The sequence below is a fragment of the Hypomesus nipponensis genome, chromosome 25 (genome assembly GCF_054491055.1).
Source record: "Hypomesus nipponensis isolate SF chromosome 25, ASM5449105v1, whole genome shotgun sequence".
Lineage (NCBI taxonomy): Eukaryota > Metazoa > Chordata > Actinopteri > Osmeriformes > Osmeridae > Hypomesus > Hypomesus nipponensis.
In genome coordinates, this window is record NC_140385.1 from 5,028,185 (window position 1) to 5,043,981 (window position 15,797).

At 53.6% G+C, this 15,797-nt stretch overlaps 1 protein-coding gene across 1 annotated transcript in view; it reads right to left on the reverse strand.

Moving 5' to 3' along the window:
• The window catches only part of poln (polymerase (DNA directed) nu), a 36,877-nt gene that overhangs the window by 17,126 nt on the left and 3,954 nt on the right, over positions 1-15,797 (reverse strand). Inside the window, exons 5-16 of the mRNA XM_084692111.1 lie at positions 14,121-15,041; positions 13,808-13,977; positions 13,581-13,693; positions 12,850-12,995; positions 12,658-12,726; positions 12,463-12,523; positions 11,821-11,885; positions 8,960-9,043; positions 8,615-8,710; positions 8,375-8,431; positions 7,958-8,014; positions 7,420-7,485 (exon numbers count right to left, since the gene is read on the reverse strand). Coding sequence (XP_084548237.1) covers positions 7,420-7,485; positions 7,958-8,014; positions 8,375-8,431; positions 8,615-8,710; positions 8,960-9,043; positions 11,821-11,885; positions 12,463-12,523; positions 12,658-12,726; positions 12,850-12,995; positions 13,581-13,693; positions 13,808-13,977; positions 14,121-15,041 — 1,905 coding nt within the window. The remainder of the gene's footprint in view (positions 1-7,419; positions 7,486-7,957; positions 8,015-8,374; positions 8,432-8,614; positions 8,711-8,959; positions 9,044-11,820; positions 11,886-12,462; positions 12,524-12,657; positions 12,727-12,849; positions 12,996-13,580; positions 13,694-13,807; positions 13,978-14,120; positions 15,042-15,797) is intronic.

The window sequence follows — 15,797 nt, forward strand, 5'->3', positions numbered from 1 at the left end:
ACAGCGCTGTGGCAACACAGATCAATTGTCACACGGAGGTGTTGACAACGACAAACATGGCACCTGCTACTTGCCTGTTATCAGTTATACTGATCATCAGAGCACAACGGAAGCACACCCACACCACACGCCACAGTATCAGGTCAAGCTCTTATTTCCATTCTAATGCAATAACTTTGGTTAACCCAACTTTAAGCTAGCAAGGCATTGCATCTATTTCCCCATAAACACACACACACACACACACACACACACACACACAAACACACAGCCACGGGCAGCAGAGCAGAACCAAGCCCATTAAGAACAGGTTGTTGTTGTTCTTCTGCTGATTACATCAACTGCTGTGAATAAAATATTGCTGACACACACACTTGTGTCATTCTAGGTGAAACACACACACAGACACGGCACTCCATGTCAAACACACACACATTAGCATACAGTATATTCACACACAAATGCAAGTACGTGCAAAAAAAAGGTTCATTGATTCTGAATGGGCGAGTCTACTGTGATGAGAATGGGCTTGTTTTGTCTCCCCCTCCATACACTGAATGGCACTGGCTTCCTGTGTGTGTGTGCGTGTGTGTGTGCATGTCTATGATCACTTCAACCAACAAAGAACCTGCAAATGCTGTGCCAAGCACCTGTTAGTACTTTTAACCCAAGGGCTTGTTTAGTTAGCGGTTAAATATTCATGCTTCCCTTTATGTGTGTGTGTGTGTGTGTGATGCTTCCTGGTTGCGTTGTAAACACAGTGGTATCATCTCCCTCATGTCACACGTGTGAAATCCTGATCCTGACGAATGGAATGTGAGAGTCATGTAGTACAGTACTGTACGTCTCACCACAACCTGCCCAGTCTCAGCCACCCGTGAGGAGTGTGTGTGTGTGTGTGTGTGTGTGAGACCCAGATGTCCCTTACTGGGTTCTCCATAGGAGGGGAGCTACTGACAAGGGTGGGGGACAAAAAGGGGTGAACACTCCAGAACTCTGGAGAAGGGCTGACACTGTGTGTTTCTCTCTCTCTCTCTCTCTCTCTTTCTCTCTCTCTCTCTCTCTCTCTCTCTCTCTCTCTCTCTCTCTCTCTCTCTCTCTCCACGTTCTCTGTCTCTCTCTCTCAGACCAGGAGACACTGGTCGACAGAGACGCACAGATGAAATGCTCCGGCATGTTCAAGTCTGTGTAAAATCCTTATAAGAAAATCCGTACAGGTAAGTTAGAGAGAAAGAGGGAGGAGCAGAGACAGGAAGACAGAGGAGCAGGAGAGAGAGAGGAGAGAGAGGTAAAGGATGAATGAAGGACAATGGAAGGAGAGAGGAGAGAGAGGGGTAAAGAATGAACGAAGGAGGATGGCAGGAGAGAGTCTCAGGGGATGACCAACAGATGGGGAGGGCTCTGTGCAGCCCATAGTGGAGCGGAGCTGATGTGCAGTTATTCAATCACACTGCACCAACTCAATGACTCATCACACACACACATAAACACACGTACAACTTCCACCACCAGAGCACAAACACACACACACACACACTGTCTACCATTCACCATGGAAATGCCACCACAGAGAGGGGCCGGGGATTAGTGGGCCTGACAAGGAACACCTGTCTCAAACGATCATTCACCTTTCTGCTCTGCTCTCCTCCCCTCTCCACCTCCCTCTCCTCTTCACCTCCCTCTCTGTGTTGATTACAGGATATTTAAAGGGTTCCTCTCTGTTCATCAGCACTACAGCAAAACCCACTCACACAAAGTGGAGGGCAAGGGATATGCGTGTGTGTGTGTTTGGGAAAGGGAGTGTGTGTTAGCAGCACAGCAAGGTAGCTGGGGAACACTGTGTGAAGGTGCCATGAATACTGCTCTCTCTGTGTATGTGTGTGTGTGAGCAAGAGAGATAAAGAGAGATCACTGTATGGGTAGAATCCATTTAAATATGATATATAAAATGCACTTTGGCTTCTTGTTGATGAAAGACAAAAAAACATGTTTGAAATGATGTTTACGGTTTGTGGAAATTATAAAATTATTCATGGCAAAGACCACTTCATCTCTCCGTTTTCAGATCATCAGACAGCGTCTCATCACCACCTCAGAAACACAACAAAACATGAAAGGTTCAAGGAATGTTTCTCTGTCCCTGTAAGACTGTGTGTGTGTGTGTGTGTGTATACTCGCAAGCTTCTAAAGCTTGGCATTGCTGACTAATAATACAGCACAGTGTGAGAGAGTAGAGAGAGAGAAGAGAGAGAGAAGAGAAAGGAGGGAGAGAGAGGAGGGTGGGAGAGAGAGAAAGAAGAGAGAGAGAGAGAGACAGAGAGAGAGAGAGAGAGAGAGAGAGAGAGAGAGAGAGAGAGAGAGAGGGAAGTTTGAAATATACTGCAATAGGGAAGAGCCCGGCAACCTGAATGCTTTGTTGCTGGTGCTGCTCAGTCAAACAGAGGGGGGGGGGGGAGAAAGCAGATTGAGAAAGGAGGAGAGGAAGTTTGATCTCATTTGCCTTCTCTGGTTTCACTGCCAAGGGCATTGGTGTGTCCGAGAGGGTTGTGTGAGTGAGACTGAACGAGCCAGAGAGAGAATGCAAGTTTCAGTGGTTTGTGTTAACCGTCGGCTGCAGAATGGGCGTGTGTGTGTCTGTGAGAGAGTGAGCGAGGGAGTGTGTTTGTGTGTGACAGAGAGAGGAGAGATGACAAGGGAGAAATGAGCGGCCCCTGTTTTGGCAGGAGACCAACTGTGAAGCAGCCTGCCTGGTCCCAGGTATCTGGGCTCTCTGTGTGTGTTTATAGTCGTCCCGCTTTTAAGTACAAAGCTTTGTGTTTGTGTTACAGCAAACCACCTCACCTCACATGAACCCCAAATAAAAGCAAACCCTTCCGCAGTGCTGCTCATTTAAATGCCGGCAAATACAAGCATGTTTGTTGTGTGTGCGTGCATGTGCATGATGAAAGTTGATTTGAAATTGATGAAAATTCCTTCTGAAATTCCTTCTGTTTTGCTTAAGCCCCCCACCCCCCTTCCGCCCCACACTCCCCCCCCCGCCCCCACCACCCCCGCCCACTCCCTTTACATCAGCGGGGTACATGCACAGAGCAGCTCTCTTCCAATGCTGCAGAACCTTCTAGAAGAGACTGTTCTATTGTTACGTCACTACAGCAACACGACTGGTCTCGGTAGGAAAGGCAGCGACTGAATGACGCATAGTCTACGCACGTGTGTGTGTGTGTGTGCACATCGGGAGTTCCATCTTTAGTGAACAGTACCCTAGGTTACCATAGGTTCCTTACACACACACACATTATCTGTCTATTTATTCCTCATACATACACACACAGACAGAAGGGGGATCAAAACAGAAGATGGAAAGAGACAGATAAGGGGAAGACAGGAGAGAGGTGGAGGACAGGGGAACAGGAGAGAGGTGGAGGACAGGGGAACAGGAGAGAGGTGGAGGACAGGGGAACAGGAGAGGTGGAGGACAGGAGAACAGGAGAGAGGTGGAGGACAGGGGAACAGGAGAGAGGTGGAGGACAGGGGAACAGGAGAGAGGTGGAGGACAGGGGAACAGGAGAGAGGTGGAGGACAGGGGAACAGGAGAGAGGTGGAGGACAGGGGAACAGGAGAGAGGTGGAGGACAGGGGAACAGGAGAGAGGTGGAGGACAGGGGAACAGGAGAGAGGTGGAGGACAGGGGAACAGGAGAGAGGTGGAGGACAGGGGAACAGGAGAGAGGTGGAGGACAGGGGAACAGGAGAGAGGTGGAGGACAGGAGAACAGGAGAGAGGTGGAGGACAGGAGAGGTGGAGGACAGGGGAACAGGAGAGAGGTGGAGGACAGGGGAACAGGAGAGAGGTGGAGGACAGGAGAACAGGAGAGAGGTGGAGGACAGGAGAGGTGGAGGACAGGGGAACAGGAGAGAGGTGGAGGACAGGAGAGGTGGAGGACAGGGGAACAGGAGAGAGGTGGAGGACAGGAGAGGTGGAGGACAGGGGAACAGGAGAGAGGTGGAGGACAGGGGAACAGGAGAGAGGTGGAGGACAGGAGAGGTGGAGGACAGGAGAGGTGGAGGACAGGGGAACAGGAGAGAGGTGGAGGACAGGGGAACAGGAGAGAGGTGGAGGACAGGGGAACAGGAGAGAGGTGGAGGACAGGAGAGGTGGAGGACAGGAGAGGTGGAGGACAGGGGAACAGGAGAGAGGTGGAGGACAGGAGAGGTGGAGGACAGGGGAACAGGAGAGAGGTGGAGGACAGGAGAGGTGGAGGACAGGGGAACAGGAGAGAGGTGGAGGACAGGAGAACAGGAGAGAGGTGGAGGACAGGGGAACAGGAGAGAGGTGGAGGACAGGAGAGGTGGAGGACAGGGGAACAGGAGAGAGGTGGAGGACAGGGGAACAGGAGAGAGGTGGAGGACAGGGGAACAGGAGAGAGGTGGAGGACAGGAGAGGTGGAGGACAGGAGAGGTGGAGGACACGGGAACAGGAGAGAGGTGGAGGACAGGGGAACAGGAGAGAGGTGGAGGACAGGGGAACAGGAGAGAGGTGGAGGACAGGAGAACAGGAGAGAGGTGGAGGACAGGAGAGGTGGAGGACAGGGGAACAGGAGAGAGGTGGAGGACAGGAGAGGTGGAGGACAGGGGAACAGGAGAGAGGTGGAGGACAGGAGAACAGGAGAGAGGTGGAGGACAGGGGAACAGGAGAGAGGTGGAGGACAGGAGAGGTGGAGGACAGGGGAACAGGAGAGAGGTGGAGGACAGGGGAACAGGAGAGAGGTGGAGGACAGGGGAACAGGAGAGAGGTGGAGGACAGGAGAACAGGAGAGAGGTGGAGGACAGGAGAGGTGGAGGACAGGAGAGGTGGAGGACAGGGGAACAGGAGAGAGGTGGAGGACAGGGGAACAGGAGAGAGGTGGAGGACAGGGGAACAGGAGAGAGGTGGAGGACAGGAGAACAGGAGAGAGGTGGAGGACAGGAGAGGTGGAGGACAGGAGAGGTGGAGGACAGGGGAACAGGAGAGAGGTGGAGGACAGGGGAACAGGAGAGAGGTGGAGGACAGGGGAACAGGAGAGAGGTGGAGGACAGGAGAACAGGAGAGAGGTGGAGGACAGGAGAGAGGTGGAGGACAGGGGAACAGGAGAGAGGTGGAGGACAGGGGAACAGGAGAGAGGTGGAGGACAGGGGAACAGGAGAGAGGTGGAGGACAGGGGAACAGGAGAGAGGTGGAGGACAGGAGAACAGGAGAGAGGTGGAGGACAGGAGAGAGGTGGAGGACAGGGGAACAGGAGAGAGGTGGAGGACAGGGGAACAGGAGAGAGGTGGAGGACAGGAGAACAGGAGAGAGGTGGAGGACAGGAGAGAGGTGGAGGACAGGGGAACAGGAGAGAGGTGGAGGACAGGGGAACAGGAGAGAGGTGGAGGACAGGGGAACAGGAGAGAGGTGGAGGACAGGGGAACAGGAGAGAGGTGGAGGACAGGGGAACAGGAGAGAGGTGGAGGACAGGGGAACAGGAGAGAGGTGGAGGACAGGGGAACAGGAGAGAGGTGGAGGACAGGGGAACAGGAGAGAGGTGGAGGACAGGAGAGGTGGAGGACAGGGGAACAGGAGAGAGGTGGAGGACAGGGGAACAGGAGAGAGGTGGAGGACAGGAGAGGTGGAGGACAGGAGAGGTGGAGGACAGGGGAACAGGAGAGAGGTGGAGGACAGGAGAGGTGGAGGACAGGAGAGGTGGAGGACAGGGGAACAGGAGAGAGGTGGAGGACAGGGGAACAGGAGAGGTGGAGGACAGGGGAACAGGAGAGAGGTGGAGGACAGGAGAGGTGGAGGACAGGAGAGGTGGAGGACAGGGGAACAGGAGAGAGGTGGAGGACAGGGGAACAGGAGAGAGGTGGAGGACAGGAGAACAGGAGAGAGGTGGAGGACAGGGGAACAGGAGAGAGGTGGAGGACAGGGGAACAGGAGAGAGGTGGAGGACAGGGGAACAGGAGAGAGGTGGAGGACAGGAGAACAGGAGAGAGGTGGAGGACAGGGGAACAGGAGAGAGGTGGAGGACAGGAGAGGTGGAGGACAGGGGAACAGGAGAGAGGTGGAGGACAGGGGAACAGGAGAGAGGTGGAGGACAGGGGAACAGGAGAGAGGTGGAGGACAGGGGAACAGGAGAGAGGTGGAGGACAGGGGAACAGGAGAGAGGTGGAGGACAGGGGAACAGGAGAGAGGTGGAGGACAGAGACAGGACACTCCTGATGTTTTCCTCTCTAAAGATTTGAGTGTTTCTGTGTGATTCTGTGTGTGAGGAAGAAATAGACATTGTGTGTGTGTGTGTGTGTGTGACAGAGTGCACAACTTTACCACTGTCTGCTTCCTATATTTGAATTAGTGTGTGTGTGTGTGTCAGAGACCTATGAATATTTCAGTAGCACTCCTTTACTGACTCCACAAAGTTGCTCAAAGCGTGACTAAAGGCTTTATGCTACTCAATCACCCTCTCTGTCTGTCACACACACACTTTCTCTCTCACTCCATATTCACACAAACACTCTCACTAACATACACAGAGACTGCTGTGTCAAGCCCCAGACAGCTCTTAGTCTCTTTTGTCTGAAATAAAAACCAGAAGGAGAGCTTCAAGCTGGGCAAGAGAGAGATTTTGCTTTGTCGTTCGTACTGTAGTGTGTGTGTGTGTGTGTGTGTGTGTGTGTAGGAGCGAGCTAAGGAGAGCAGCCTCTGACTAAGTAAAAATAAACCTGAGCTTTTCTCTGCACACAAAGGGGATTTATTTCTGTGCCACCGTATTTGTACGTGTGTGTGTGTGTGTACGTGTCTCTGTGTGTGTTGCTGAGTGTGTGTCTGTTTGCCAGTGAGTGTGTGTGTGTAATTTGTAAGGAAGAACAAGAGAAGCTGTGTTGTCCTGAAGGACACAGCAGAGGGGAGAGGAGAGAGGGACGAGCTGAGAGATATGACCCTGGAGTGAAGGGATACAAGAGAGAGGGAGTGAGAGAGAGAGACAGAGAGAGAGACAGAGAGAGAGAGAGTGAGGGAGAGAGAGAGAGAGAGAGAGAGAGAGAGAGAGAGAGAGAGAGAGAGAGAGAGAGGGAGAGGGAGACAGAGAGAGACAGAGAGAGAGAGAGAGAGAGAGAGGGAGGGAGAGAGAGAGAGGGAGAGAGAGGGAGAGGGAGACAGAGAGAGACAGAGAGAGAGAGAGAGAGAGAGAGAGAGAGAGAGAGAGGGAGAGAGAGAGAGAGAGGAGAGAGAGAGAGAGAGAGAGAGGGAGAGAGAGAGAGAGAGGGAGAGAGAGGGAGACAGAGAGAGACAGAGAGAGAGAGAGAGAGAGAGAGAGAGGGAGAGAGAGAGAGAGAGAGAGAGAGAGAGAGAGAGAGAGAGAGAGAGAGAGAGAGAGAGAGAGAGAGAGAGAAATGATTGGATGGACTTACTGGGTTTTTAGCAGTGATTCTACCAGTCACAGCACTAGTCTGGTGCCATGTCGAGGAGATCAAGTTCTGATGGAAAGAGACAGAAAAGAGACGAAGACAGATAGAGTCTGAGAGTGAACCTAAACATGGTTTAGTAGTAGCAGTACTAGTAGCAGTACTAGTAGCAGTACTAGTAGCAGTACAAGTAGCAGTACTAGTAGCAGTCCACTTCATTGGTCCACAAAAGGAAATGTAGGACGTTGCAGCATATAAAAATACAAAATACCCGATACCAAAACACACAGGGCTTTACAGATGTTAAAACACAGGGTTAAATAACAGGGTGATGCACGAATATACAAAACAATGTAATGCCGGTGATGCCACGCGAGTAATACACATACGCTAGGTACAAAACGACTCCAACAAACAGTTGAACTCAGGTGACACACAGGGACACGCGGGTGACATCAGGCCGTTTCACCAGAGTAACAAGGGCAGCCCGTCCGCCCTTCGCTGCCCCCTGGTGTCAGAGAGGACCAACAGCAGCATGTCTCACCTTGCTCACCATGCAGGACAGGATCCCGTCAACAAACGTGGACTTGACCTTGTGAATCTGAGGGCAGCACACACACATGGACACACACACGGACACACACACGGACACACACACAGATATACACACTCTCCTTTAGGACATGCTGCTTGTGAAGAGGTTTTTATTTCCAAAGCGTATTCATGTTTCTTTGGTTGGTGGACTGGTTTGCTTGTGGATAAACATTTTGGGCATTCTGGAACCTTTATAGCATGAATAAACTGATACATATGTAATGTAATTTTTTAAAGGAGGTAGTTCTTATTATAAAGAGGTATAAAGGAACACATATTTCAAGGTGTGTGTGTTCAGAAATGTGTTTCATTAATGGAGGATGTTTTAACAGGAGGGGGGGGATGTTGAGTGGGGGGGGTATCTTACCTGTCTGTACTCCAGGATAATTTTAGGCAAGGGGTGCAGGTCCTGGAGCAACAACAGCTTACACACACACATGTACACACACACATATACTCAGTCACACAGAGATACCATGTTAGGCTGACCTTTCAATGGATCTAAAGTGTGTATATACGTGTGGGTGTGTTTGTGTGTGCACAGGAGTGTGTGTGCATGAGTGTGTGGGAATAGGAGTGTGTGTGTGTGAGTGAGTGAGTGTCTCACCGCTGCCTCTGATGTTGACTGCTGTTGTGTGAGCAGTGTCTTGGGGAGCTTCTTGTTGTCACAGCGATCATGCAGACGCAGCTTGTCAAACAGAACCTGCACACAGAGAGACTCAGAGAGGAAACACACACAGAGAGACTCAGAGAGGAAACACACACAGGGAAACTCAGAGAGGAAACACACACAGAGAGACTCAGAGAGGAAACACACACAGAGAGACTCAGAGAGGAAACACACACAGAGAAACTCAGAGGAAACACACACAGAGACTCAGAGAGGAAACACACACATACACTCCTGTTAGCCCACACACACTCCTTCCCCTACAGGTGTGTGGTGACTGACCGTTCTGAGCTGGGTGCAGCTGGACACCAGGAACATCTGACCTGCTGCCTGGTGGGCCTCCTGCTCCAACTGCTTCAGCTTAGTCTGAGGGGGGGGGGAGGGAGGGCAGAGAGAGAGGTGGGGGGGAGGGTAGAGAGAGAGGGGTGGGAGGAGGAGGAGGGCAGAGAGAGAGGGGTGGGAGAAGGAGGAGGGCAGAGAGAGAGGGGTGGGAGGAGGTGGAGGGCAGAGAGAGAGGGGTGGGAGGAGGGCAGAGAGAGAGGGGTGGGAGGAGGAGGAGGGCAGAGAGAGAGGGGTGGGAGGAGGAGGAGGGCAGAGAGAGAGGGGTGGGAGGAGGAGGAGGGCAGAGAGAGAGGGGTGGGAGGAGGAGGAGGGCAGAGAGAGAGGGGTGGGAGGAGGAGGAGGGCAGAGAGAGAGGGGTGGGAGGAGGAGGAGGGCAGAGAGAGAGGGGTGGGAGGAGGAGGAGGGCAGAGAGAGAGGGGTGGGAGGAGGGCAGGGGGAGAGGGGGAGGGCAAGGGGAGAGGGGGAGGGAGAGAGAGAGAAAGGGGAGGGCAGGGGGAGAGGGGGAGGGCAGAGGGAGAGGGGGAGGGAGAGAGAGAAAGGGGAGGGAGAGAGAGAAAGGGGAGGGAGAGAGAGAAAGAGGAGAAAGAGATAGGGAAAGATGAGAGAGCAAGAGAATTGATGTGAATCCCGATCAATAGATGTGCGTGACCATGCGTTTATGCCTGTGTGGTTGTGTGTGAGAGTGATGTTTGTGTGCAGGCTCATGGTAATCCCGTGACAGCATTGGCATGCTCTCTACAAGTCAGGCTCTAATAGAAGCTGGGAGAATCCTGCAGAAAGAGTCCTGTCGCCCCTGGCCCACACAGCATGCATAACAAGGAGACAGAGGAGAGGGGGAAGAAGAGAGAGAGGGAGCGATGAGGAGGGCGTGTGGAGGAATAGTTTGGGGGGGGAGTTAAAAGAGGATTAGAGATTAAGGAAGGAGGAGGAGGTGAAAGAGAGGAGGGAGGGTGAATGGAAGAAAAGCTGAAAGGAGGATATGAGGTGGGTGAGTAGAGAGGGAGAGAGGGAAGGAGGGAGGGAAGGAGGGAGAGACCAGGGTGAGGGTTGATACGAGGAGAGGGAGGGAGGGAGGGAGGGAGGGAGGGAGGGAAGGAGGGAGGGAGGGAGGGAGGGAGGGAGGGAGGGAGGGAGGGAGGGAGGGAGGGAGGGAGGGAGGGAGGGAGGGAGGGAGGGAGGGAGGGAGGGAGGGAGGGAAGTTCTGATCCTGTTTTGCGGCAGGGTGTTTGGATGGACTTTAACACAACAGAACTGTACAGACTGGGGCTCGGCTCTAACACACCCTGAAGAGGAATGGAGAAAAATACAGCACAGATGGAGAGAGGGGAGAGAGAAAGATATGGAGACAGAGGGGAGAGAGAGAGAAAGGGAGGGGAGAGAGATGGAGGAGGCCGACGGATGAGGACCCTGATGTCTCTGCCAATGAGCCTCCAGACCATCTCATCAATATGACATGTACCCCCTCAGCACACACACACTCTCACACACACTCTTACACACTCTCACACACACGTACTCTCACACACACGTACTCTCACACACACACACACACTCCCTCTCACACACACATACTCTCACACACACATACTCTCACACACACATTCTCTCACACACACATACTCTCTCTCTCTCACACACACACACACACACACACACAGTGAACCGTGCTATAATCCTACAAAAACCTGAACTTCTGAGAAGTTTGTGTGTATGGGAATAAACAACTTTGTGTGTGTGTGCGTGTGTTCCACCTGTACATCGAGGATAGGGTCCCTTCTGTGTGGTGTGCTGGGACACAGACCCGGGGGGGGGGGGGAACGGAACCTCCCAGAGGAGGTTCCGTTACAGAACGCTATAGTCATCACAGGACACTGATACTGCTTCCCAGTGTGGCAGCAGAACACACAGCTGCACACCACACACATTTCCATATGCTTTGAAGCCACAGAGAATGCCCCCTCCCTCGCACACACACACACACACAGTGCCACAGTAGCAGACTTCAAAGCCGTGGGGAGATTATTTGTTAGATGTTGTTCTATCGATGCAATGAGTTCAACAGGGGACTCCTACAGTAGGAGAAGACAAATGCTTTCTGCTGCAGGCCCTGTCTGTCACTAACCTGCATGCTTCAGAGGAAATAGGTGTGTGTGTGTGTGTGACTGTAGATGTGCGTGTGCATGTGTGTAGGTGTGTATGTGTGTGATGATCTTTCCTGCGGCAACACTCTCAAGGAGGACGGACAGAAGCTCAATTCTATTTTTAGACACACAGCAAGGCCACTACCCCATGCTGCTGTCAGCATCTTTAAGTGTGTGTGTGTGTGTGTGTGTCTTTGTGTGTGTGTGTGTCTGTGTGTGTGTCTGTGTGTGCCATGCATTCCAAAATGTGTCTGTCTATATGTAAGAGTGTGCCCGTGTCTGTGTGTGTGTGTGTGTGAGAGAGATAGAGAGCGAGAGAGGGAGATTGACACCACCATCTAAAAGCCTCTCTCTGGTCCTGTCTGCACTGTATTGGTCAGAGCCGTCTGCCCCCCAGTACAGTAATCCTGTTCCTCCCTTTCTCTCAGTAGATCCCATCATCCATTATTTTGTCTTTTATCTGTCATCATAACCATCCTATTGAACGTGCAGCCATTTTCACTGACAAAACCAAGGGTTCCGGGCCAGATGCCGGTAGTTTTGGTCAATAAATGATAGGATCACAGACTTGCACAGGCAGCTACACTTGTAATAGGTACTAAGGAATTGTATCAGTTTATCAGAACCACAAGTACGAGATGTGGTGTGTGTGTGTCTCACCCCCAGCATTTCCGAGGTCCTCTTCAAAGCCTCCTTGTCCACATGGATCCTGTGGCTCTCCATGGCTGGAACAACCATAACCAGATCCTTTAACCACATCCTTTAACCACACCCATAACCACATCCTTTAACCACACCCATAACCACATCCTTTAACCACACCCATAACCACATCCTTTAACCACACCCATAACCACATCCTTTAACCACACCCATAACCACATCCTTTAACCACACCCATAACCACATCCTTTAACCACACCCATAACCACATCCTTTAACCACATCCCTAACCACATCTATGACCTCATCTATGACCTCATCCATGACAGGAGAAGGTAGTCAAGGACATGACTGTACTCTTAACAATGTCTGTACAGACATGCACACACACTTGTACACAGCCCGTGGTAAAACCAGCATTCATATTCAACTCCCAACGGAGGCCAAGTCACTCTGAGCCATATGCTGTGTACTTGACCTTTGTAAAGGACCTTAGATCTCTCTCCTTCCATCCCTCCTATTCCTTTCCTCTCTCCCTCCCCATCCCACTCTCCCTCTTCCCCTCCTCCTCTCTCCCACTCCATCCCTTTCCCTCCCTCCCTCCCTCCCTCCCTCCCCTCTCTCTGTCTCTCTCCTCACCTGCTAGGACAGGGATCATGCTGATCTCCATGTTAGTGTACAGTGTCCACAGCCCCTGGGCCTGGAGGAAGAGAGGCACGGTCACACGTGTGTGTGTATGTGCATGCGGATGTGTATTTGTGTGTGTAGGTGTGTGTGTGTGTGTATTTGTGTGTGTATTTGTGTGTGTAGGTGTGTGTGTGTGTGTGATTAAACCTTCAGCTTGGAGCGCAGCTCTGTGTTGAGCTTGTAAAGCAGATTCAGACTGGCGATTACTAGAGACACCTAAGAGAGACAGAGAGAGAGACAGAGAGAGAGAGACTGAAGGAGCATAGTCATTGAGATGTTCGATAGGTGTGTGTATGTGTCAGTGTGTGAGCATGTGTGTGTGTGTGTGTGAGTACACACCTTCCTGGTCCCGAGGGCGGGGGCGGAGTGTGTGTGGGCTCTGACCCGGCAGTGTCTGGAGAGCAGGTCCTGGTAGCAGGAGGCGGGGTCTGCAGGGTCCAACAGCCAGGCACACACCTGGGGGTCCTGCACACGACACCCCCACACTGGGACAGAGGGGGTCTGGTCAGTGTCTCAGACTGGGGGGCGGGGGGGTGTCTGGTCAGTGTCTCAGACTGGGGGGCGGGGGGGTGTCTGGTCAGTGTCTCAGACTGGGGGGCGGGGGGGTGTCTGGTCAGTGTCTCAGACTGGGGGGCGGGGGGGTGTCTGGTCAGTGTCTCAGACTGGGGGGCGGGGGGGTGTCTGGTCAGTGTCTCAGACTGGGGGGCGGGGGGGGGTCTGGTCAGTGTCTCAGACTGGGGGGCGGGGGGGTGTCTGGTCAGTGTCTCAGACTGGGGGGCGGGGGGGGTCTGGTCAGTGTCTCAGACTGGGGGGCGGGGGGGTGTCTGGTCAGTGTCTCAGACTGGGGGGCGGGGGGGTGTCTGGTCAGTCTCTCAGACTGGGGGGCAGGGGGGTGGGGAGGGAGGGTCAGTGTCTTACACCAGGGGTGGTCTCTAGTGTCTTGGGGGGGGGGGGGGGGGATTGCAAGAAGCCGCTATCTGATGATCATGTTTCAAAAACGACGGCCAACAGAAGAGAGACAGAATAGGAAAGTGAGAAAAGGCCTGTGTGTATGTGTGTGTGTGTGTTACCCTGTTTCCAGCTGAGGTGTGCTCTGTAGTGCTGCAGCACGGTGCGGAGGAAGTCCTTAGTCTTATAACACACCACCAGCTGAGCTCCGGATACCACCTGCAACAGCAGCTCTCTACGACACGCACACACAGTACACACAATACACACAGACAGTTATCGTGTAGACACCCTGAGACACTAACACACACACACACACACACACTCATGGGCAGACACACACACAGACCTGGTGAAGAGGTCCAGGGTGTGGTCCTGGTGCTGCTGGGCCCAGGCTGGGGTGTGCTCCAGCCTGAGGTACAGCACGCTGTCCTGGGGCCCTACACACTCCTCCGGTCCCCTCTGCTCCAGGTCTGCCCTCATCAGAACCAGGAGCCCACACACTGGGGGACTGGACTTCTACACACACACACACACACGTCCACCCACCAACACAGATGCATAACACACACAGGTGCACGCACAAAACACACACTCACCCACCCCCACACACAGGACATACTACCACGCCATCTGGCAGAGTCATCGTGGGCGTGGCTAACCTGTTCTGGGTCCAGCTGAGTGCTCCCATCCTGGAACACCATGGTCAGAACCAACGCCCGGGCCCGCCTCGCTTCCTCGAGAACCCTGCCCCTCTCCTCTGGGCCCAGCTTCCCAGCATCCTTCACTCTGGGGTCACAGGTCAGGGCGGTGGTCAGGCAGACTTTGGACTGGGCTCTGGGGTCACCGCTGGTGTTCTCTGGCCTTAGTTTGGCCGGTTTGAGCTTGGAGGTCTTGGGTGTTTTGGAGGGTCTTGTGGAGTCAGTCCCATTTTGGTTCGACCCGCACTCCCTCTCCATGACCTGCCTGTCCTCTGACCCCCTCTGCATGGCTGGGGGGCGTTTTATGGGGTTAGGGGGTGAGGTTTGGACTCTCTTAGGGCCCCCAGTGTTGCAGGGGGTCTTGGTCTGGTTCTGGGGGCCTCTGATAGAGGCTGGAGTGAGGTCGGGGTGTTTGGGAGTGGAGGTCAGGACTCTGCCCCCGTCCTGCCCCTCCCCAACCCTGGTCTGGGAGGGGCCAGGGGGCTCCCACCTCACCAGAGCCCGCCTGGGGAGGGAGATCTTGGGAGGGGGGCCGCAGGGTTTGGACGAGGGGTCGTGGTGCTTCCTCTTGAGGGTGAGGGTGGGATGCTGTTGGGGGGTGAGGTTGGGAGTGAGGGTGGGGGTGAAGATGGGGTGTTGTTGGGGGGTGAGGTTGGGGGTGAGGGTGGGATGTTGTTGGGGGGTGAGGTTGGGGGTGAGGGTGGGATGTTGTTGGGGGGTCAGGTTGGGGGTGAGGGTGGGATGCTGTTGGGGGGTGAGGTTGGGGGTGAGGGTGGGATGCTGTTGGGGGGTGAGGTGGCAGGAAGACAGGTGACGGGGCAGCAGGGGCGGAGGGATGACCCCGTCCTGCCGCAGTGACGCCGTGGAGCCGTAATCACTGTCCTGGAGGAACGAGAGAAAAACAGGGAGAGACAGACATGAAAAGAGAGTGGGAGATGACATAGAGACACACACAGACAGAGGTGACCCCACACTAAATCAGGGAGGATTCCCCCACCCGCCCCCGCCTCCTCCTTCTACCGTCTGAACCCGTTTTAGCAAAGAGCCGCTCAAGTGGCTCCAGCACAATGACCTCTGACCTCTTCTGGGATTCAGACCGGATCCGTCCCGTCCTCTGCATGGAACTACTTCTGATTCTAAGTGAAGAGTGTCTGAGAGAGCCTGGACTGTCAGGCTCATTAGAGGCAGCAGACGGCTCTCTGCCTCTCTCTCTCTCTGCTTTCTCTCTGCCTCTCTCTCTCTGCCTCTTTTTCTCTGCTCTCTCTTTGCCTCTCTGTTCTCTGCCTCTCTCTCTCCGCTCTCTGCCTCTCTCTCTGCCTCTCTCTCTCTTCTCTCTGCCTCTCTCTCTCTGCCTCTCTCTCTCTTCTCTCTGCCTCTCTCTCTCTGCCTCTCTCTCTCTCTGCCTCTCTCTCTCTGCTCTCTGCCTCTCTCTCTTTCTCTGGCTGTCTGCAGACAGTGTCCCAGACAGAATCTCACCCTCGCACACACACACACACACGAGACAAACTTCCACCAGCTCACACACACACGCACTCACCACTAGACAATCTCTCTCTCACACACACACACACACACACACAGAACTCCTAGACGGACAGACAGAGCGTGGAGTTTCCAGAGTGCAGCCTTACCGCTCGG